We start from the raw sequence: 24,257 nt of genomic DNA on the forward strand, positions 1-24,257 counted from the left end.
TTATTATTATTATTATTATTATTATTATATACTGTTATTAACAATAACAGTACCTTTCATATCATCAGTACTATTACCACCATCTTGCAACTACAACTTCTTTGCACCTTATCTACCTATTTATCTTTTCTATCTTTTCTACCTCAGTATTTTATTCTATTGTTGTATTTTACTGTATTTTATTGTATTTAAATGTGACCTGGCTGCTATGACGACCCAATTTCCCTTCGAGGATTAATAAAGTCTATCTATCTATCTATCTATCTATCTATCTATCTATCTATCTATCTATCTATCTATCTATCACCTACCTTCGATAACGACTCGGGCTCGTTGTTTTCCGTAACTCCTCCCCCTGTCCAACCATCGAGGTTGTCAGGGGCAACTGGGAAAGACGCTTTGTAGATCACACAGGAGGCTACACAACAACCCTGGAAGTTACGGTCGATGTTTTGAGTTGTTTCGAGATTAAACAACTACGTCGGCATTAACCTGAAGAAAACGACAGTGAGGTTGGTCTTCTGATAACTGAACAGAACGGTTAACTTCATTCTACAATAGCTAGGGGCCAGCAATGACTGCTAACTTTGGCTAGCTTAGCTGACGTTAATGTTAGCGGCTAAAGCTAACTTAACCATTAGTCACATAACGCTACTAACGTTAATGGTAGCTGATAGTGCTAACTGTTATGGTGAATCCATAGCTCAGTTAAAATCTACATTGTGTATCTGTTCCCTATTAGTGAACTAGGAAAGTTAACTAACGTTAACAGATAATTACATATAAAGTGAAATTATACATTTGGATTCACTGGATGCTATTTGAGGGTAACGTTATAGAGATAACAACACGAATAAGCCAGACAGCTAATTATCTGAGAAAGGGACATTAAACTGCACAGCATGATATTGATATTAAAGAATGCACCATGAATAACAATGTATGATATTGGAGGTCCCACCTAGCTTCCATCTGCTTCTGCTGCTTTTCTCTTATCCAGAGAGGAGCACAGGGGACATGGCGGTGTATTTTGACCACCGTATTGAGGCCCCTGAAAGCAGTGGTGTGCCCTCTCAGCTGACCTGGCACCCGGCTCTTACTGTGCTGGCTGTGGCCTCAAGCAACCCCACCACTGGAGGCAATGTGGACCTCTACCTGCAGCAGGTAAAATCTGAGTTTTGCAGATGAACGCTGACGCAGGGGAAAAAAAGACCACTTTGTTATATCCACTAATATTCACTGTGTTACAGCATATTTAACTAAGTCTGCATACTTCATCCGATCATATACAGGGAGAGTATGTGGAGAGCTGCCATTTAGAACGTCCTTACCAGCCCGCTGTGCTGCGCTGGCATCCCACAAAGCCAGTGTTGGCAGTCGGCTGGGAGAATGGAGAGGTGGTGCTGCTGACACATCCCCCTGGACATCAAACAGTCTTTCCCATCACACATACAGCCTGCATCACACTGCTGGAGTGGAGTAGCTCTGGCAGCCGCTTGGTAACTGGGGATCAGGTGAGTGTGTTCACACATATGTCCATGTCATATCAACATACTCACGCCTTCATAGCATAGCATACATGATAAACATGCAATTTTCTTTTGGGAATACTTGGGCCGAGGCAGGATTAAAAACATGGCATAAACAGGATGAATTGCGTGCAATCTGAAACCATTTAAACTTCCCATTTGTGCTTATTGAACCACATAAATATAGTGTAATTATTTAACGACAGACTGGAGCGCTGGCAGTATGGAAGGTAGATGCTAGAGGGAGACTTCAAGGAAACCATCTTGTGAAGCATGAATACAACAAACCTCTAACTTGCTGCATCTTCAGACCGGCCTCACCTGGGGAGTAAGTAAACAAGATGCAATGCTCCAAGTTAGGTATTCGTCCTCTTTAGTCATTCAGATAATGTTGAAAAATTGTCATATCACTATGCACTCTTGGTCTGGATGCTGAGTCTTTAAACTAGGAATTCTGTTACAGCGATGTGGCAATGCTAGCCCGGGCATCAGTGAGTGGAGATGAGAGTGCTCTAGACATGTTCAGCTGGAAAGGAGCACCTCTCAAGATGGGTCCACAGGAGGGACTCGCATTCTACGTCAGCACTGCGGATGGTAAGAGTTAGTCTAGTGTGCTGCATTTTGAGAAAGTCTTACAGAGGTTTTTTTTTTTTTTTTTTTACCACTATGAGTATGTTTCTTTAGAGCCACAGTGATGATCATGAGCTACACCATCGTTTTCAGCCAGACTGTTCTCTCAGACAACTCACTATCTCCATGAAAATACTTTTGTGGCTCGAAAATTAATAAAATATATATAAAAATAAATCTGGATAGGGAAAGTGAAAAAGGAGTGCTTGCCCCTCTCTTATTACCCCCACTGTGGTGCCCTTGGGCAAGGCCCTTAACCCCAATTGGAGCTGTTATTGACCAAAAGGAATCTAAAGAATGTTGAGAGAGCATCTAACAGGTTTAAGAAATATAATTTCATCCAGACTTAAATGTAGATTACTTAGCCATATAAAGCTTATTTTCAGTTAAGAGAAAATCATTAAACCCACTGTGGCATTTTTTCCATAAACATTAATAGTTAAAAATATAACCACACAAACACATATGATCATTTTTGTACAATGATGCAACAGATATCTTACTTTTGAAATCTTTAACTCTGTGTACCTTGTCTGTAGGTAAGGTCTACATTGTGGATGAGCATTGCAAGACAAGCACCCTTCTCAGTGTGGAGGGTGCAATCCAGAAATTATTCTACCTTGAGAAAAGAGAGGCACTTGCTGTGATCACAGAGACACTGATGTTGTCACAGTACACTCTTGGACCCGAGGGAGGAGCCCAGGAATTTATGAAGGTATACTAAAATCATTAAATCTGTTGAAAAGCATGGTATTTTTAATGGCTTATGTTTGTACTAGTAGGTCACTGTAAAGCCCCCTGTGTGAGAAATCATAGATCAGTTTAAACTAATACACAGTTGCTGTTTTTTTAATGAAAGGTTAAGTTAAGCAGCAAGACTGGGCAGAATGTAGACATTGTCTGGACAGAGAATGGCCTCCTCATCACAGCAACAGGGGAACCGGTTATCAGGTTAGTGTACATATACTGTTTGTAGACAGATACTGTACATTCCCATTTTAAACATATCTGTCTGTGTCTGTGTCTGTGTATATATGTCTCTTTCATCTTTTAGACTATGGGACCTGGAGCGAGATGACAACTATGTTTTGCCTCTCGACGAGACTATGGGGTTTGAGAGAGGAGAGATCATCAACTGTGTTTCATACTGTGCAGGAAAAGGTGCATATTTCAGATTTGTACGAACAATATAAAGTGATGTTTTTTTTCACATTCCAGTGGATTTAGTAGTTTCAAGATGTTTTATTTCATCACATTCTCAAACCTTGAGTAGAGTGATTATACATAATCAGTCCCCTTGATAATCACAATGTTAGTGCTGGTGTGTGAACCCCGTAAAGCCTCATTGCTTTTGTATAATGTTCCAACCTCCCCAGAAATCTTAGCAGCTGGTACCAGCCATGGGCGCATAGCAATGTGGAGGATGGTGGTGCAGGCAGGCGCCAACAGCAGAGGTGATACCAAAGCCCAGTGGAAGCTACAGACACCCACAGAAATAGAGGGCAATGTCATTCAGCTACAGGTACAGTCTGGGCCACCATTTGTACAAAACTACTTCTTTTTATCAACATATGTGTACTATTCTGCTGGGAAATGTTACTCACACTTTGCTTTACTTTCAGTGGGGCTCCAGCCTGAATCTGCTTGCGGCCAACAATTCAAACACAGTGCTGATCCTGTGGGAGCATGTGATGTCAGCCCACTTCAGCCAGCAGGTGGCAGCAGTGCAGCTCACCCCAACCCATCTCAGCATTACTCAGTTCAGCACAGGAGTGCACCTTGCTCTGCAGTCTGACATGCACATCAAGGGAGTGTGTGTTACCAAGGTAAGTGTGGAGTTGAGAAGTGGAAAGCGTATAACTGTTATTTCTCTATATTTAAGTAGAACATAAAACTGGGTGTTGTCATACCTACAGGATTCAGTGACAGTCTGGAGTGGCAAGCAGGTCACTGTGTATGAGCTTTCAGGGACAGTTCTTCGCAATACAGGTACGATGCTTATGCAAAAGCCCACTGAAAATACCAAACCACACTGATTCCCCTGTCTTTGATTTGTAAACTTTTTAAGCTTTTCTCCTCCATTTCCCAGGATCGTTTCCATGTGACTCCCATGTAGTAGCAGTACATGGTGAGAACCTCTACACTGTGGAACCTAACAGGGTCCAGATTCGCACGCCACAGGTCCGTTGTCCCACCCTGGATCCTACCATCCAATATTCACATTCACATTTTCTTTTGTTTTGTCATTTTCTTTCTTTTTGTTTTATGTTTGTGAATTAAATCTGCTTAGAAATTAGCTTAAACAAACAGCCAAGTGGTTTTTAACACCATAAATTAAGTTCAGTGTTGAACCATCTTTTATGTTTTCTTTTCTTTAGGGTACCGTGAAGCAGCTACTGACCTTCTCCAAGGCAGAAGGCAACCCTATACTGCTCAGTGTGTGTCAGTCCTATCTGGTTGTAGGCACAGACACAGCACACATTAGAGTCTTTGACCTCTCCCGAAGGTATGATGTTAATGTGAATGTTGGAGTCAGTTAAAAAAGTTACAGAAAGAATGCCAGCTGATGTCCATGTATTGTAATTTTCTGTTCATTGACATTTTTTTGTCCAACAATGGCAATCTTACTATTTGTATTTATAGAGATGCCAAAGCTCACTGCAGTGCTAAGAACCTGGCTGAGCAGATTGCCAATCTGGGAGCGCTGAGATCAGTCAAATGTAACGCCAATGGCAGCCAAGTCAGCATCCTAATCTCTCAGGTGAAACTTTCTGAAAAGCTGTTCAAGTAGTTCAAGTTTAGTGTTTTATGCCTATTTTCCATATTTTTCTGTGTATAATGTTTCCTCTCAGGTTAATGGACGTCCTGATCACAAAGTGTACTTTTATGATGTTGAGATGGACACTGTGACACACTTTGACTTCTTCATTGGCAGACCGTCTAGCGGTATTTCACAGCCGGAAGACAGTGAAAGGTAACTGACGTTGCTTTTGACTGTATTTTTCTATTCTGCCCATGTAGAGGTTTCTCCTCTACGGAAACCTACAGAAGGTTGTGCTATACTGTGCATGTCTGTTCTGTGTTTTAGGCAGCAGTTTCAGGGGACGGAGCTCAGTGGTCGCTGCCCTGTATCACACTTCTGGGATGAGAGTGAACCTCGGCTTTTCGTTTGCGAAACGGCACCAATGAGCTCAGAATCCTCATCAGCTAGTGTCTTGGATACGGTACAGACTGCTCCTTAATGTTAAGATTGAGTATGATTTTAATAAGTGTAAAGTAAATTGAAATTAATTTGACAGTGTGTTGCCTTCCCTCTGTTCAGATGGACGTGTCGGTAGTGACACTCTTCTGCACACAGGAGCATGGGCTTCTCCTACAGGACTGCTACCCTAAACCTGCAGGCCTGCAGGCGCTCCTTGCTCTGGACGTGCCCTACTATTGTTTCAGCTGCAAGGTAAGGACGGAAAACACTCTGTTCTACTTGTGTGTTGTTTCTTCAGTGGGGGGTTACCATTCAGCATGTGGAGTTTCTCTCTGGAAAGATGAAGGCAGACTGTTGCGAAACTTGAATTGTCTTAAACACAATCCTTGCATGTTTGTTTGCACCCATCACTATTCTTATTTGAAACTCTGTGTTTGGTCTTACACAACCCAGCTATTATTTCGGAGGGGGGGTGTCTTTCGACCAGAAGTAAGTGTCTGTCCCCTGCAGTCTGTTCAGAAAGCTTCAGTATTCTTGACTACCAACTTCCAAAAACTGTGATCTTGATGCCTTGTGCTGCATCTATGCAAAAATTAATCATCAGCACAAGTGCACCCCTGAAATATCTAGATGTCACTATGCTGTGTCCAGTTCCCATCCATGTTGTCTTGATGAATAGATTTGTTCTGTGATGCTTTGTTGTTGTTTGGTTTGCTCTACCTCTTCCATCCATTCCTCCAAATCCCTTGTTTCCCCCAGGATTCAGGATTTTATGTTTATTTTACTAATAATAATCATACCTCACACCATACTGTGTTCTTCTTTACTGGCTGTGAATCACATGTCTCCTGATCTTAAAACCATATTTTCCTACCTGCTCTACCTCTCCTTAGCCTGGTGAGAAAGATCCAGCGTTAGTAGAGATTTCCACTACAACATCAGCACCTGCCCAGTTCCCCAATATGGTGTCCAGGCGAGCTCTCCGAGACTTTGTGGGCCTGGAGAACTGTGAGAAGGCCACCCGCGACGCCATGCTCAACTTCAGCTTCTACCTGACCATCGGGGATATGGACGAAGCCTTCAAGTCTATCAAGCTCATCAAGAGGTAAGGCATCAATACGTGCATACCATCAGCTTCGTGGGGATGGGCACATCCCCCCCATTTGATGGCTGTCATCACTTCTACCACAATAGTTTTTCTTTAAGCCTGACAGGTGATCAAGGCACTAAACACTGCCTATTTTATTATTTTATATTCTAAAAAATAATAAAATAGGCAGTGCTTTTTATTCCTAAGCAATAAGAACAAAGTAGGCACTTGACAGGTCAACAAAACAAATTACACACCACTGTATGTGTTATTGGAAAGGCTAATACATTTTGAAATACTGTATGTGAATTTAATAATAAATAAGACTGAATGCTGCAGTTTGTGTATCATACTATAACCACAATCAAATCCGATCCACCATAGCATAACATTTATTTGTTTATGTAAGTACATGAAATAGAATTTCAAACACAGGACATGATTAAGGACTTTTTCTGTGTCTGTGCTTTGGGAAGGAACTCTTCAATGTGTATATATGTGACTGTTTCTGTTAGTGTGTGGGTGTGTTCTGAGGGGATGTACTTTTCTAAACACACCGCACTCACACACTCACACACACACACACACACGCACACACCCTTTTAGTGACCTGATTCAATGTTTGCAAGAATGGAAAGGGCACTCCTTTTGGACCAAACTGGCAGGGGGATCTAGTGCGTGCGTGCGTGTGTGTTCAGCAGAGATCTGATATTATCTTTAGCAGAATACGTGATTCAGGGCACTCACTCTGAATTCTGCTGTGGCGTTCCTCTTGCACTTACAAACATTACACAAATGGGAATCAGCATATCCCACTGGCCGGATAGTCCAAAAATGTAATAGGCATGATGACAGCTTTACTTAGTTCCTCATTGATGGCTATTTTTACTGCGGCTTCTTTTTGAAAAAAAGATTGGTATTGTGTTCGATTCCCGCATATCTCCGCCCACAGGATTATGCATTTCCTGCCACAGTAACCTGTATCTACTGGGACTTGTCTTGTGTCGATCTTTGAATTGAAAAAGGTTCATACTCAAGTCAGAGCTGGCTTGCCATCCATGAGTCAAGTTAATTTCATATAGTACATGTATTTGAGGATTTACAGTCCAGTTTCATTGTATCAATGGGGCTTTACTCAGCCTTGTCCCTGGATGTTGTCAATCAAGTAGAGAAAAATTATTAAAGTTACAATTCACTTTACCCAAAACAGATATTCTCACAATGAAAGTCCCTCCCGAAGCAGCCTGTCAGATACAGGTTGGAATGTCTTTACTCAGTCCAGACTGTGCTACTTCCTCTCATTCATATTGTCCTTGACTTTAGGTGACATGCTGCAGGGTTATCTGCCCATATGAATGCAAGCATTCTCTTACTGTATTTTTGCCACTGCATTTGCTATTTAAAAGCAAAACTCCCCCTTTCCATCAGAAACAAAAACACTCACAGAAGTGTTCAGGGGTGAAGCAATCACTGATGGTTGGATGACTGGTTACAGTTCTTCTTAGTCAGTCTTTCTTCAAATAAAGTCGTTTTTTCTTCATTCTCTGAAGCAAAAATTAGAATTTAAAAATGTGTTTTCTTATAAAGTCATTGTTATATAAAATGATTCTACCAGTTCATTCACTGATAATTTATCTGGATTTTTTGTTTTGTTGGGAGTGTTTGTGTGGGAGTTGCATTGCTGAGATGTAACTGTGGAAATACACCACATTGAACACATCTCGCTCGGTAGTAAAGAAAACACAATGATTCTTATTGTCAGGTGATTACACACTAATAAAAGTCTGTAGCACAGTATTTTTTAAGATTCTGACAGACTGGGCTTTTATATAGGTTTATAGGGGCTTATTCTGCTGTCAGTAATACAAAGAATATAAGTATTTTAATGTCAACATGTATACTATTGGGTTTTTGTAGCCCCACAAAATAATACAATAAGTAATCAGAATGCATGAATATTTATATTGAAGACTTACAGCCGCTGTTTCAGCTATACATCGGTATGGTGGTGTATGAAAGATTTACATATTACGGGAAATAAAAACCTGTATACTGGTTCATCCGGCCAATACATAATCCTAAATATTACATACTGGACGTTTTTAAATGACAGCCCATATGGACTCTCATCAACTCAATCAACAAATCTTGAGGGTTAAGCATAGAGGTTCATTCTTGTCCTCCTTGCTCAGTTGCTATTGTATCTTTTTCTTGAGCTTTCAACAATCCCCTTCTGGATTGCACGTATACATACTGTACTTAGGACATGTTGTTCCATTTGCTGAAGAATGCAGTGAGATCTGGTTAAAGGGATTTCAAAGACACTGTCTAGAAAGTCTTTTGCTAATGGTTAAACTTCACCCGAGTGCTCCCAGTTGCTTCTTGGCCAGAAAATACATGTTATATATAACATGTTATATACATGTTATATTTAATAGTTTAATGAAGTTCTGTGTTGTCCATTTGTCAGGTGTAGTGTTGGACACCAGAACAACAGCAACAACAACAACAACAACAACAACAACAACAAACAACCACTGTATTTGAATATTAACCAATAATTTTATTGAATTTAAATGATATATTATTATTTTAAAACATAAGAGTTGGGCAGTGTGGAAGACCCACAGACAGCCTAGAGTTTTTTTTGCAGAAGTATGATATGGTCACAATAACACTACTACTAATAATAGCACTATTCTTTATACAACTATATTATATTAATTTAAGTATACATTATGTACCACAAGCGAGCAGAGTTTCATATGGAAAGCATCACAAAAAATGAACTTAAGTATTTAAATGTGTGTCATTTCAAAACGCAGTACATGGCCAAAACATTTGTTATCATCAATTTAAAAAATACGGCTGAAAAAAATCCAAATCAATTCACATACATTAATTTGCATTTATCTTTTTTTTTTATTTTCCCTTTGTCAAGAGGAAAAATATTCATGTGGAAATGAGTTAGAGAGTGAGAATATTCCCTCATATCTTTCAGTAGGTACGCATTTATTTGATCAAACTGTCACCTCTCACTGGTTGTTTAGATATTGTCACTGATTTGGGTAAGCCCAATCAAAAAGTTGGCTGAGGTTGAGTAATTCCTCTGCTTTTTACCTTGTTAGTTTACCTACTTACTTGCAACATATATCATTAATATTAATATGTATTAAAACTGTAATAAACTTTAAATGGATGAAAACAAATATGAGGTATTCTGGTGTTACAACATCTTTCAAAATGTCCAATTTATAATTATGCAGGAGGCCATTTAATAAGTGCACATATAACAAAATAGGTCAAGTTCCAGCTTGATCTTTTTATAAGTAGGAGGTTTCATATCAGACAATCCTAGTCCAAATTCCATATTTAGCTACCACTTAGCTCACCCAAGCATGAATAAATGAAATATCATATAATATTTAATATGTTTGGGAGTTTAGGGCTGCTTTATACATACATTTTAGTTAAATCTGTGACTTTTGTGAACTAAGCAGCAAAATAATTTGATATTTTTGTTTATGGTGGGAGAAGTTGTGAAATATAGAGTTTTATAATAGCAGGTACATGTTAGTCCAGCTGTTGTAGAGCCACAGGAATGTCCTCTTCTCTTGGGAGTCACACTGGAGGATCTGAGCTGGAAAAAAACATGTCAGTGCAGTCTTAACTCCTTAGTGGCTCAACAAGGGGACTCCACATAGTCATTGTCCAGACGTGGGTGGAAGGGTGACGCCAGTGGGCGACTGATGATTATAACTCGAGGTGCAAGGCAGTCATCACGGCGATGTAAAATGTTCCAGATGAGCATGGCTGCAGCCATCGTGGCCAGCAGGCAAGCAGCTATGTCCAAGTAGCAGGAGTAGGACAGGTGTGTGTAGGGCCCAATCCTGTAGAATGTCACAAGTCCAATCACCAGCACAAAACCTGTACAGGAGCACAGAGAGAAAAGGCTTCAGTCAGGGAAAATGCACTGCCATCCTCATTTCGTTGATTATATTTATTGAGCATTTAGCAATTTGAGTTTTTTCTACTTGCTATGCAGTCTAAGCAGTGTTATGTTTCACATTTAGACAAATGGGTAGTGTCATGTTTAGTACTAATGCAATTACCCGGAGCTGCCAAGTACAAATGTGTGTGCTGTTGTTGGCTCCTGAAGATTTGCAAATTAGCACTAAACACAAAGTCAGTGTAATTAGTTTTGCCAATATTTGGACATATTATGGACATGTTGACTTGATGGTGGCACTAGACGAAAGGTTAAGGGATCACCAAAGTCATTACAATCCATCCTGATGGTAACAAGACTGTCTGTGTTTTCATTTCAGTTTCATGGCAATCCATCCCATATTTGTTTAGACATTTCACTCAAATTTGTAAACCTCATGGTGGCGTTAAATAAAAAGTCTGTGGATTACCAAAATCAGTAGGATTCCTCCCTTGGGGTTCATAAATGTTTTTACAAATGCCATAGCAGCAATAGTTAAGATATTTCCATATGGACCAAAGTGGTTGACCAAACGACTGGCATTGCCATACTTGGAGCTAACTTGGCTAAAAGCTAGTTGCAGAAAAGAAAATGTTCTTCAGGCACTCTTTAGCAGAGCAAGGAGAAGAATGTTTTCTTCTCTGTGACTACATACTTATATATTTTACTATTTCTAGTTTAGTATTTCTTGGATATTTGGAAAGCCACAGTTTAAAAGTACAGTAATTTAACAGAAAGTGTGTCTGAATAGCTTTTTAAAATCCCACATGCTCACATTCAAATATCCATCCCAGTAGCCTTGTATTTCACAGTTCAGCGGGAGCTCTGTGTGAGGCCTTTGAATTTGGAAATCTGTTTCCTCCTCGGAAGAACTTCTGAGATCTCGAGATCAAAGTTCTCAATAGTGTAAAAATATCGGAGCATGAATATATGCTTAGAAAAGCCTTTGAGATGTTTTATCTCCTGATTTCTTTGATTCACTGTAGTTTAACTCACGCAACGAGGAACTCCTGTTTGCATGCAACAGTAGAAACCACAGCCTTCAATTCCATGCTGTTTGTTGATCTTTACTTTGTTTTATTGACATCTTCAGTGGAAAGGTATTCATTGTCTCCATAGCCCACACCTTTCCTCATTCTTTACCATTAGAGGTGTGTATGAAAGCGTCACGTTTCCCCCAGTCGACCTCTCATGTACCGCATTCAAGTGTGGTCTGGAGCCATCCACCAGTTCCACAATAATACATGTCTGAAAACTTGCCCCATCCACAGTGGTATAAATATAGGGACCAAAAATAATCACTGGAAATATGGATGTTGGTGCTTTAGGATATGAATCAGTCCGTTTCCTGAAGCAGTCAGCGAGTTATTTTTCTACCTCTACATTAATATGGCATGTCATTGTTTTAAGTGAGGATGTGGATAATTGTGTCTGTGTATCAATGCATGTCTACCACCGTGTGTACGCTTAAGAATGCAACTGTTTGCTCAATCTGTTCATGTTTAACCTGTCTGGCTCCTTATCCAAGAAAATGAATAATCTCCTGTCCAGGTTCCAGCCAGGGTGGGCTGTGTGAACCTCTTTTTTGGCACAGACTTATCTCTCAGACTTCCTTCCCCTTCTTCCTCTTTCCATCCTTCCTTCCTTCCCCTCCCTCCGCACCCTAAACTTCGAGGTTAATATATTTGCTGGACATTTGACATGATCAGTCACAGAGAAAATCTAAACAAGGCTTAACCTAAGACAAGGTCTTGGAAATCATTTAGCTGGTTTGTTTTCCTTCCCGTTTGTAATGTCTTGGTTTATTCTTAAAGGGCACATGATTTATTAGAGTGACCAGCCTGCCTGGATGTCTTGCTCAAACCTTTAACACTACCTTATTGCTAGGAATCTCTTGAGCCACAGGCTTCTGGGAAAAGTTTGACTCCTTCAGGAGCCAGATTTAACAGATACAATTCCTCAACATCTGTAAGTTTTTCTCTGACAGGACATGACCTGCAGTAATGAGTTTTGACATGTTAGAACTCCTCCACGGGTGAAATGACCAATATTGTGCTCTCAGCCTGGACCTGCCAACACCGCTGAGATATCACTGAATGGAACTGGATATTGTTTTTTCACAGTCTGCTTGCAATAACTGAGCATTTTGGCAAGTCTGAAAATGAAAACATTCCTGAGTAAGAGGGTGATGGGTAAAAATATCTCCATTCATTCAGAGCTGAAGCTCATTCACTGACTCAGTGGGGGAGGTCTTAAATAGGAATGGAGAGTGGATTACTGAATGGTTAAAGCCTGTTCAGCTGTCTGTGCTTGGAAAATGAGGCCATTTTACTTGAATTGGAATTTGGTAAAGGATTATTAATGTATTTTTTTAAATTGTTTTGTTATTTAAGACTAACTAACTTCCATTATCGGTGAATCTGACTATCATTTTCTCTATTAATTGATTAACTGTTTTATTACTTAAAAAACAATGCCCATTTAATTTCCTAAAGGCTGAGAACATATTGCTTGTTTTCAGTCTAACCCCCAAAATATTCAGTTTACTATTAGACAAAGACAAAGAAAGACTATGAGACAAAGAAAATTACAAATCCTCTAAATTTGAGAAGCTAGCATTCTTATACATGCTAGTGTTGTGTCTAGGGATGGCCATGTCAGTCTGTTGACTGGTCCACCACTTTAGCCAAGCATTTAGTGCAAACGTTCATAGTTGCCAGACCATGTATCCTAATGATGTTGATGGTCCCCTAAGTTTTCTCCTAGTGCCACAATCAGGTTGAGCTTTTTGAGTAAAGTGTCTGTCTATTGAATTAATTGCCATGATTTTTTATATATATATTTTTTTAATGGATAGTTACAGCTGAAGAGTGACAGGAAAGTGGGGAGAGCAGCAAAGGGCTGCAGTTCGGATTGGAAGCAAGCAAGAACTCAGCCTTGGTACATGGGGCGGCAGCTCTACCACATGAGTTATCTAATGCCATAAAATTGGATGCAGACATCCATGTTCCCCTCAGGGTGTAATAGCTTTTCATCCACCATTATCGTCAGGATAAAAATGTCAAAATGTCCAATACTTTAGTTTACTCTCAGAGCCAGCAGTGTGGCTGTAGATTCTTAAAATGATTCATCTCTGATCAAGATAGCTGCCTATTCTTATTCTGTCGACTGACTAATTCACTAACAAAAAGAAAAGCTCTTAAAAAATCTATACTATAAACTACTATTTCCATGATAACTCAGCTCCATCTGCTAAGGAAGACGTCTGGTGTGGTTGAAAGCCCTGGAAAAAGCTATAAATGGGCCTTGAGTTGGGATTCTTTTGTCTAACTATTCTTACTTGGATATATATGTTAGTAAAACTCCCAAATGATAATAAACGTTTCATTTATTTAATTGTATCTGTTGTAACTCATTTGGTTGATATTTTCTATATATGGTGTTCTGCTTCTGTCTGGGAACATCCTATTTACCAAGCTACATGTCATCTTATTACTCACCAGCTTTGTTGACCATACACGGTAAGAGAGTATAATTGGAAGATGCCATTTTTCCAGAGAGCAGTACTATTATTAGATTTCAGGGAAGAAGGTGTGTACTCTTTATTACTTTTTACACTTTGTCTCTATTGTTCCTAATGCCAACATTTATAAACATAGTCTTAGTCATCGATCCTCATTGACCATATTGTCCAAATAGCTATAAATGTCCAACCCCCATGTTGGTGATATTGATTTATGGGATGTGAAATCTGTTTATTTGTCATTGTCTTTATTACTTTGGTGAGACAAGTTCCTGCTAGCTGTATTTGGCTGGTGGTGTCATCTAATAATGGAAAATCCTGTAATGTTGGGTGGGTCTCAATCCTCTCACCAAGGCCTTCAGATAAAAGCCCTCATCACTGCTGCAATGCGTGCCAAAGGTGCTAACGATAAAGAGGAGATTCTTTATTTGCCGCTGCTCTTGGACATTTTGTAAACACGGACATAAAAGCTAGGCCAGCTTATCTAGACTGAGGCAATTCCAGCCCTACTGTCGCATGTACCACAGGACATTTCTCTACCAAAACACACTATAAACACACAATCACAAGACACACACTGACATACACAAAACCTGCATGCACATAATCCCTCGTGCCAGTGCGCACACAAACACACAGTCCCTGTCGAAACTGTCTTTCCCGTGCATTCCCCCTCCCCTCTTTTTCCTTCTTCAGCTCGGGGGTTTGCATAACAGGTAGTCACAGACATTTCCTCGTCCTGAGCAGGGATATCCTGGCGCCCAACAGTCGCTCCCTGGCTCGCTGCAGCTCTGGCCCATGGTTTCTGGACCAGGACTAAATTTAGCCCCAGAACAGACCCCCTCCATGCCACTCTGCCACAATGATACTAACTGGTGGAGCGACCACTGCACACAACACAACACACTTCCTCAGCAGGGGCACTGGGACAGACCATACCAGCCAGCTCTTAATGTGATTGAGTGGGATGGATATATGGGTAGTGGTTGTGGAGAAGGGAGTTTGTTACCATGACTGCAGTTAGTTATGTCCCACACTACGTAATCCCGAGGAAGGTGCTCTGTTTTCTTGTTTCCTAGTTTCCCCTATCTTCTCTCTTAATATGGCTGTTCTGTTGTTGTATTTGGTTAACTTTTTTCTCTTCACACTAAAATCAGAAACACTGTGGTTTCAGCAAACATGTTTAAATGAAAAATTATGTAGTAAATCAAGTCAGTTATTGTTTCAACTACTGTCACATTTTACCTACATTCTATTAACCGGGGATTTACTTTGTAAATATAGTGTCTTTCACAGTCTCTGCAGTATTTGCAAACAAACAAGTTGTAGAAGTGTTTGTACTCACTGGCTAGCTGGAAGAGTGCAGCAATGGCCTCCTCCCACCACTGGGATTCCTGTGTGATGAAGGGCAGCTCCATCAGGCCTAGAAGGAAGATCAGCTGACCGGCAGTCAGGGCCACTGTCGCCATCAGGTTACATGCTCGCATCATGTCAAACTGCACTTGAGGGACCAAAAAAAGAGCTGTGTCACTTTTCCTGCACGGTTATTTAAATGCATTCATTTTAAATGTGTGACTGGTCAGGTTGAGTTTAAATCAGAGATCTTGATTGTTAAAGATAATCTGATAAAATGTCTGAATGTTGAAGTGCAACTGGAAACTTAAGGGAGAAGTATGCATTTGTAGCACGGTGATATGATTACTGTGTTATCATGAATGGTGAGGCACATCTTTGTCTAACATTAGTAGGCAGTGCTGCCCATTGTGCCCAGTACAGTTGGCCAATGAACCTTCAGCATTTCCTACACTTGTTCTTGAATGAAAATTTCTCAATGGAGCTTAATTTAGTGAAGCACATAAATCCACCACGACTGAAAACTCACCCAGATAAGGGTTTATACTACCATGTCAGCAACACGATCGCCCCCAAAAAAGCTTCATTAGGTTTTTAAATGAGTTACATACAATACATTGTTGGCTGGCTGCCATGCGCTGCTGTTTACACTCATACATCAGTCTGCTACTGACCTAAAGTAAAGCACTTAGATTTAATTTATGGATGTAGCACAAATCAAGTTGATCTGTTGTTGACTGGAGTGCTTTGATTTTGAGTTTTGACATATTGCTATTTATCTCTAGCCCTCAACTAGAGACCGTTGAAAACATAATTTATTTCTTTACTAAAATTCTTTTGCAGTTTGCTTCATATGGAAAGGAACAAAAATGACTACAACCTGACATCGGTCACAGAAATACCCCTAGTACCGCATTTGTTGCTTTTAAGAACTACAATCAATCACTCAACCAGTTTTATACACTTTGAAGTTTGCAAAATTAAATTTTTTCACATAGCAGACATAAATAAAACTGTTGCACTTCAAAATTAAAACTAGCATAAATACTTACATTTGACAGTGCTGCGGGATTCTTGGTAGCCTGCATACTCAGATCCCCATCCCAGGCTTTCGCACTGCCTCTGTGTCCCTTGGCCCCTTCTCCCAGCCTGGAGATCGTCGCGGCCCCTTTCCCCTCCAGCGGGGCACATCCTCCATAGTCCCACACTCCGCTTGCGTCCGTCCTCAAGAGCCTGCAGGACCCAGCTGGGGGTGAAGGCTGCAACATTGTTTAGGACTAGGGAGAGCAGGGCTACCGCCACCGCCGCTGCCACTAGCCTCTGCACGGCCATGCGCCGCCCGCTGCCCGCCACCTCTTCTCCTCCCTCGTGTCCCTCCTCTGACCCCTGCTCTTCCTCAAAGTCCTGCCCGGTCCCTGGTCTCTCCTCTGGGGCAGTAGCACCAGCAGTGCTCTGGGGCCCCTGGTTCCTCTCCACCTCCTCCACCACCGCCACCGCCTCCTCCTCCTCCAGCTGTTTGCAAGTGTTGTCCCAGCTCACACAAAGGTGGAATTGGCAAGAGTGTTGTCTTGAGGCTTAGCTAAAGAACATCTCCATTCATCCTCATTCAGGAGTTGGTTGTCGTTGTAGGAGATCCTCAGCCCTCCTCCTCAGACAGCACTGCGGGTACGCGGGGATTAATCCAACTGGCACCTAGGTCCATTCCACTGGCTCCGGCTGGCTGCAGCTTGACTCTTGGATCTTGCTCCTTGCTTGTTTTTCTCTCTGTTCTTCTCTTCTTCTCTTTATCTTCTCCTTTTCCTTTCTTCGGTCCTTTGCTTAATGTGCTGGTCTGACTTTGGTGCGTGCAGCTGGCTTCTCTGTGTGCCTACACAGAGAGTAAATTGTATTTCTTCTTTCTTTTTTTCTTGTCTTTTCTCTTCAGCTACCTCACATTTCCTTCAGAAGAGTACAGATGCAAATAAGCATAGATTCTGCGGACAGTGTTGCTGTGTCAGTGTCTCGCCAATGGCTTTACTGAGGCTTACCAAGACTGTCTCTCAACTAGAAGAACCCTCACTGCCTGACTGGAACAATAAGTCTTTTAACCCACCTCCTTTTGCTTCTCTCTGTCTTTCCCTCTCTCCCTCTCTCACTATTTCTCTGCAAATCCTTGAGGTCAGAGTTGAAATGTGGGGGAGTTGCTGTTTGTCATAGTCCGAGACATCAGTTCACAACTGTAGCGAGCTTTAAACAGACACCTCCCTCCTTCATGATCACTTTAAATGTGTTTGTGTGTGCGTGTGTGTGTGAGAATGTCCAAAAGACCCCCTTTTAGACGTCACTGTTGTGTATTCTTTTGTCTGGAGCCCAGGGGGCGTTCGCTAAAGTCCTCTCTCTCGTGTGCAACAAACATATTGGCCACCGCAGTCAGCCAGCAACAGGATGTGTTTCCTGAGAGGAAAAGAAGATAGGAAGAGGGGCCAAATGCAGACCTGTTCCTTCTCTTGTCTTTCCTTTTCTGGCTCTCTAGATCTTGCCGCTCTGTGTGCAGAAAACTCTTTTTTTCTCAGCACTTTAAAGTTTCTCACTTTCTGTTTTCAGGGTTGGTTTTCTGTGACCATATAGAGCAAGATTTTGGCGAACAGTTACTACTTGTGCTTTCTTTTTCCTCACTTGGCCTCCATTCCCTCTCTTATAGCAGGGCCCCTAAAGATTTTGGGTATTTCCTGTTGCCTAACTTTAATAAACAGCCCACATCTGTATCAGCTAAAGCAAGGAGGAGGGTGGGTACGCAAATAGAGACCAGATGGCTGTGGAATCTTAAATTTGGAATTGAAGCAAAAGAAAAGGGGGGTAGAGGGGTTGATTTACGTCAGCAAGACAAAAGGGAAAAAAAGGAAAGACAGAGATAGAATATCACGCCTCTTCCTGCAAGTTTAAGTCCTGCATACATTCTTGTATGGCTATGCTTATATCAGTGTTTGTGTGCAGGTTATAGTCGTGATAAATGTTGAAAAAATACTACAGTACATTTGGGTCAGGTTTGTCACCATTTTCACATGCATACTAAAGGTTTGGGTCTAAAATATAAACGTTAACTGTAACTAATTGTACATGCATGTGTACAACTATTTTCACTGTTAAATGATAAAATACCAGTGCAGTGAGCTACACATTACCCTTGCAAACAAGCCATTTCTCTTTTCTCCGTAGTAAAGCAGTATGGGAAAACATGGCACGGATGTGTGTGAAAACCCGCCGGCTGGATGTGGCACGTGTGTGCCTTGGGAATATGGGAAATGCCAGGGCAGCAAAAGCACTAAAGGAGGCGGAGGCTGAGCCTGAGCCAGAAGCCCAAGTGGCGATGTTGGCCATTCAGCTCGGCATGCTGGTAAGATATTCAATTATCAGTGTATAAATTACTGATTTTTGCTATGCCTTTTGCTATATATGTCCCTTAAAGACAATGAAGAAGTGTTTTTAGGTGTACAGTATCATTTAAAAGAAAGTCCATCCCCTCACTCCAGATCATAAAATCTTTCAAGAGGAATTTGTTCTTATGTTCTTCATAAATAACCCTAAAACTTCAGTCATAATGACATAACATAATAACATAATGCCACACCATTCTGTTACAAATAACATATCCTCTTTTTAGGTCTAAGCATCGCACAACATAAAGACCACGGGACTTTCCGGATGAAAATCATTTCTCTTTCCGTCTTCTTTTCCTGTATTCCAATAGGAAGATGCAGAAAAATTGTACAAGGGCTGTCAACGCTATGACCTGCTGAACAACTTCTACCAGGCTTCTGGCCAATGGCAGCAAGCTTTGGAAACAGCAGAGAACCGCGATCGCATCCATCTGCGCACAACCTATTACAATTATGCCAAATACCTGGAGTCCATCGGTGACAAGACCCTGGCCCTTGCATAGTAAGACAGAATCTGTTGTTTTTTTATGCCAGTGGTGTATGTCAAATGTGTATGGACAAAATAACCATGGAGACAAAGTGTCATTGTCAGCCTTTTTGTTACAGTTATGAGAATTCGGACACACACAGAGTCGAAGTGCCCAGAATGCTCCAAGATGACACAGCATCTCTAGAAATCTACGTTAACAAAATGAAAGACAAGTAAGTTTCTCTTGATGGTAAACACCTTGTCATCTGCAGAGAATATTACATGATTCTCATACTATATGCATACACTAACTTACATCCATCCAGGAACATCTATAAGTGGTGGGCCCAGTACCTGGAGAGCCAGTCAGACATGGATTCAGCGCTGCGTTTCTATGAATGTGCCCAAGATTACCTCTCCCTGGTTCGAGTCCACTGCTATATGGGGAACATTCAGAAGGTGACTAAGTTTGTATTAGAGGTGTCATGTTACATTTATAATATTTTATTGGAAAGGTGCAAAGGTGTACTCATACTTTTACTGTTTGCACATGGGAAATTAGCTGTCTTTGAAATATAGATGTAAATTGTTGTGATATCTTAACCTTTCATATTCATTTAACTCTCATTATTTGCACTTGACCTATAGATATGGATTGTGGTGATTGATGTGCTTATGTATGTATTTATTATACTAGGCATCTGAGATAGCCAATGAAACAGGAGACAGGGCTGCGTCATACCACCTGGCCAGGCACTATGAGGGCCATGATGATATCAAACAGGCCGTCCACTTCTACACACGAGCCCAGGCCTACAATAATGCAATACGACTTTGTAAGGTAAAGCACTCCACTGTGTACTACTCTGCCCATTCTTAGTTACAAATATCTGTATACTCAACAGACAGGTATTTATGAATCAAGGCTTTTTGCTGGTCATCATATTGGTTGACTGTGTGCCATTTTACACCGACAAAATAATAAAAAAATGTGTATTTGTTTTTAATATGTTCATTCTTTGTTATTCACTCAGTGGGATATGGATGTGTATGTATTGTGTCTAAACAGGAGAATGGTCTGGATGACCAGCTGAGGAACCTGGCTCTGCTCAGTAACCCAGAGGACATGATGGAGGCTGCCTGTTACTACGAAGAGAAAGGCACTCATATGGACCGAGCTGTCGCCCTCTACCATAAGGTCCCTCACAAATGTCTCATTTTTTCTGAATGACTGAGGTTATGTTCTGCATTCTAAATCATTCCACAAGATGGCAGTATTGCACCATATATTCAGACTGAACAATGTTGATGAGTAAAAAAGCGAGGCAACGTTTTTATTTACAGCAGTATTTTTAGTTTAGTTTTATTTTTTTGCTAATTTCTCCACTGTAGGCTGGTTATGTCTCCAAAGCTCTCGAGCTGGCCTTTGCCACCCAACAGTTCTCTGCACTTCAGTTGATTGCTGAGGATCTGAATGAGAACTCTGACCCAGCCCTTCTGGCACGCTGCTCTGACTTCTTCATCACACATTCCCAGTATGATAAGGCTGTGGAGCTACTGGTAGCAGCCAAGAAGGTACCTGTTTGTGACCCATTCTCACATACATGGAAATATCAGGTCATGTATACATACTTATTTGTGTGTGTTTTTTCCTTTTTGTGTGTACATAAACAAAGTACCATCAAGCCCTCGAGCTGTGTGTAACCCAGAACTTAACCATCACAGAGGAGCTGGCAGAGAGAATGACTGTGACTGATTCAAAAGACTTGTCTGAAGAGGCCCGAAAGGAGCTGCTGGAGAGGATAGCTGATTGCTGCATGCGTCAGGGAAATTACCACCTGGCCACCAAGAAATACACACAGGCGGGCAACAAGCCTAAGGTAATACTGTGGTGGGTTTTAAACACTGTATGGAATCACTGCAAGCTTAAATAATCTTGCAGGTATCAGGGGAAAGGACAAGGGATTAATCCTTCTTGTCTGTCAGATTGATGTCATGCAATACACACACACACACACACACACACACAAATACATGCGCATGCAAAGTAAAATATGACTATTAAAAATATTTGAATGTATCTTTTTTTCAAACAGGCCATGAGGGCACTCCTCAAGTCGGGGGACACGGAGAAAATAGTATTCTTTGCCAATGTTTCTCGTCAGAAGGAGCTTTTCATCATGGCTGCCAACTACCTCCAGTCTCTGGACTGGCGGAAAAATCCAGAGATCTTGAAGACAATCATTGGTTTCTACACCAAAGGCAGGGCACCAGACCTGCTTGCTGGCTTCTATGAAGCCTGTGCTCAGGTAGAGCGATACACAATACAAAATATCAGTCCATTTCATGATGCTTATTATTGTTACTTGAATTGTTGAATTGACAAAAAGCAGGTTTTAACAGAAATTGTACTTACTGTACACAGCGTATGATTCTAATTCTGATTCTGCAGTGACCTTTGAAACGAGACAAAAAAATCTTTGTTAGCGCTCATGGTGTTGGGATTCTTTACAATAGCTAAATTGTTGAGACTTAAAGGTGGGGTAAGCTATTCTGGAAAAATCCAATACCATGACAAATACCATGATATTGTGTGACAGAGCAAGTAATTAACGTTAGCTATGTTGTTGGTTAGCAAACTGCTGCCAAAGTAACATGCAGAGAGGCTGAGATGGTTTCCCAGAGCCAGCACAACAGCTCCAGACAGCAATACTCACAACTCTGCTGCTACTATAGCTAACATCACAACAACAGAATATCTTGGCAAACTAGAAAGTAAGTTCAATGTCCATTGGAAAGTATCTAACCGTTTGACACGCAAATCCTGGCTGGAATAACATACAATCATAAATGCTGTGTGGCTCGGTCTGATCCACTTTGTTTCCCATTTACAAAGCCAGGGCTGCAGATGTTGTGACATATAATTAAGGGACGCTTTGAGGAAAAGATATTAAGTTGAATTACTCAATATCAAACAAATTTCATCTTGTTGACCATTGTTAAGGTGGAGATTGATGATTACCAGAACTATGAAAAGGCTCTAGATGCTCTGACTGAGGCTTTCAAGTGCATCTCAAAAGCAAAGGATTCTTCAGCTGGACAACAGGAAGCAAGACTGGCTGACCTGCAGCATAAAATCACCCTAATCAAGAAATTTGTCCTCGCACGCAGGTAAGAATACAACTCAGATTTGTTCACTTTTGTATCTTAATAAGTTCCTCTTTTCTCCTTCCTTCTGGGGGGGGGGTGTCATTATTGTCTTCATTTGAGGTTTTGAGCTTTTGTCCTTGGCATGCAGGTTGTATTCAGAGGATGCTGGTGAGGCGGTGCGGTTATGTGAAGCCTTGCTGGAGGAGCCAGAGTTAGACCCTGCTGTCAGGATTGGAGATGCATTTGGTTTCCTGGTGGAGCACCACTGTCAGCAGGGCAACTTCCAAGTGGTGACTATTATTTTCTAGCTTTTTTATTAGGTGAAATTTCACTGGTAAAAGTAAACATCTACATCCTGTGAAAGACAATTTTAAATGTCAGATTGTCTTAGCTGTCAGATGTCTCTAGATTCATGGCTCTAAACTCAAAAAGTCCATGGACAAACACTCAGCACTTTATCGTCTTTCCATATTTCTTCTCCAGGCCTACCGTAAGCTGGAGGAGCTCCAGAAGCTTTTGCCAGCACAGAACATTCGGTACTACATTAGCCAGTCCAGCCTAGAGGCCCTGCAAAAAGAGATGGGTGTACCCGTGAATCGTGATGACCACAGGCCCAGTGTGAAAGAGGAAGATGAAGTTGAGGAGGACTTAAATGTATCCTGAATAAATCACACTGACGGTTTTTATTTTGTTTAACAATATAATACATTTTCATATATTTGGATTCTTTATTCATATGTATGAAGAATCTGGATTTTCATGCGCATGAATATGCAAAGAGTCTGCACTTTCTCATACCGGGAATGACTGTGGAGTACAGAAACATGGGGTCTGTCAGAGTTACCAACAGAAGTCACATTGATAAAATGAGCACTGTAATTGGTTGTAATAGAAGGCACTTGATTATGACACGAGCACTGTGGAATGAAGACAGATGAGATGGAAAGAGAGAAAGATACCACATAAGGTTATTTAAAAGCTTCCTTACTCATGAAGACAGGAGGAGAAAGGATGTCTCCAGGCTCAAAAAACAATATTTTGACCTGCAAGACATTACAATGCAAATTTCAAGCATGACTCAGGACTAGAGGGGCTTATTGTTGAGCTTTTATATTTTAATAGTCATGTTCACATAGATTTAAATAATCTTTAAACCTAATGCAGAGGTAGTGTGCTTAGATATACACTAGATCTACTCAATTCAACTGAATATTCACATTATTTTGACAAAAATGTGTTAAAAAACACAAATAATCCCTATCATGTATGATCTGCAAAAAAAGGGTAAAAAGTCAATTATTTAATGCAGTTCTTCTATTCTATCTTCCAAACCTGGATACATTTTACAGCTGTATTTTTGTGCCGAATGGTAGAGGTAAATGAATTCAGGTTATTGCCTATGAGCTGAATTTAAGTTTGGCTCTGAGTGTGTGGTTTGTTATAGATTTATCCTCAGATGGAATTCTGTGGTTTACATACATTTGGTACAATGTATTTTTTTATTCAATTGATGTATTGCAAGTGTCCTCTCGGTGTCAAAAGTCACATCTCTGTATATTATTTTTCAGCTATTTTTGATAACATGTGAGTGAATTTCTACTTAGCACACAATATTGTGAATTACTGTGTTTTACATTACAATGCATTGTTCCTATACCTTGTAAAGTTCCTATAATAAAACATTTTTAAAATGAAGTGGCCCTATGGCCTGAAAGGTTTTATTTTTAGTAGTTGTGTTCCTTTTCTTCTTAAAAAATACACTGAGCAGAGCACACATATTTTTTGGTAATGTAATCAAGTTGCATTACTATAATGTTGTGATACCTGGATTATCTTACTGACTACATTTATTAACAGATAATTAGTAATTAAAAGGGATTACCTTTTTAAACTAACCTTCCCAACCC

At 40.7% G+C, this 24,257-nt stretch overlaps 2 protein-coding genes across 2 annotated transcripts; one reads left to right on the forward strand and one right to left on the reverse strand.

Annotated features, from left to right (window-relative positions):
- Positions 1–381: 381 nt before the first annotated feature.
- ift140 (intraflagellar transport 140 homolog (Chlamydomonas)) lies at positions 382–24,045 on the forward strand. The gene is made up of 30 exons (XM_051417895.1): positions 382–512; positions 1,001–1,164; positions 1,293–1,514; positions 1,736–1,857; positions 1,993–2,123; positions 2,699–2,874; positions 3,019–3,110; positions 3,214–3,320; positions 3,536–3,681; positions 3,782–3,985; positions 4,076–4,148; positions 4,249–4,340; positions 4,538–4,665; positions 4,803–4,920; positions 5,012–5,133; positions 5,248–5,383; positions 5,482–5,613; positions 6,255–6,466; positions 18,511–18,688; positions 19,043–19,233; positions 19,338–19,433; positions 19,527–19,659; positions 19,898–20,041; positions 20,270–20,398; positions 20,593–20,775; positions 20,877–21,080; positions 21,297–21,509; positions 22,205–22,371; positions 22,499–22,640; positions 22,834–24,045. Exons 2-30 carry the CDS (start codon positions 1,018–1,020, stop codon positions 23,011–23,013), a joined length of 4,320 nt encoding a protein of 1,439 aa, XP_051273855.1. The 5' UTR covers positions 382–512; positions 1,001–1,017; the 3' UTR covers positions 23,014–24,045.
- On the reverse strand, positions 8,994–17,893 carry tmem204 (transmembrane protein 204). Its single transcript, XM_051417896.1, has 3 exons — positions 16,368–17,893; positions 15,308–15,463; positions 8,994–10,378 (listed from the first exon to the last, which is right to left on the reverse strand). The coding sequence occupies exons 1-3, from the start codon at positions 16,645–16,647 to the stop codon at positions 10,134–10,136; spliced, it is 681 nt and encodes a 226-aa protein (XP_051273856.1). The 5' UTR covers positions 16,648–17,893; the 3' UTR covers positions 8,994–10,133.
- Positions 24,046–24,257: the final 212 nt, after the last annotated feature.

This window comes from Dicentrarchus labrax, unplaced genomic scaffold (assembly GCF_905237075.1).
Source record: "Dicentrarchus labrax unplaced genomic scaffold, dlabrax2021, whole genome shotgun sequence".
NCBI lineage: Eukaryota > Metazoa > Chordata > Actinopteri > Moronidae > Dicentrarchus > Dicentrarchus labrax.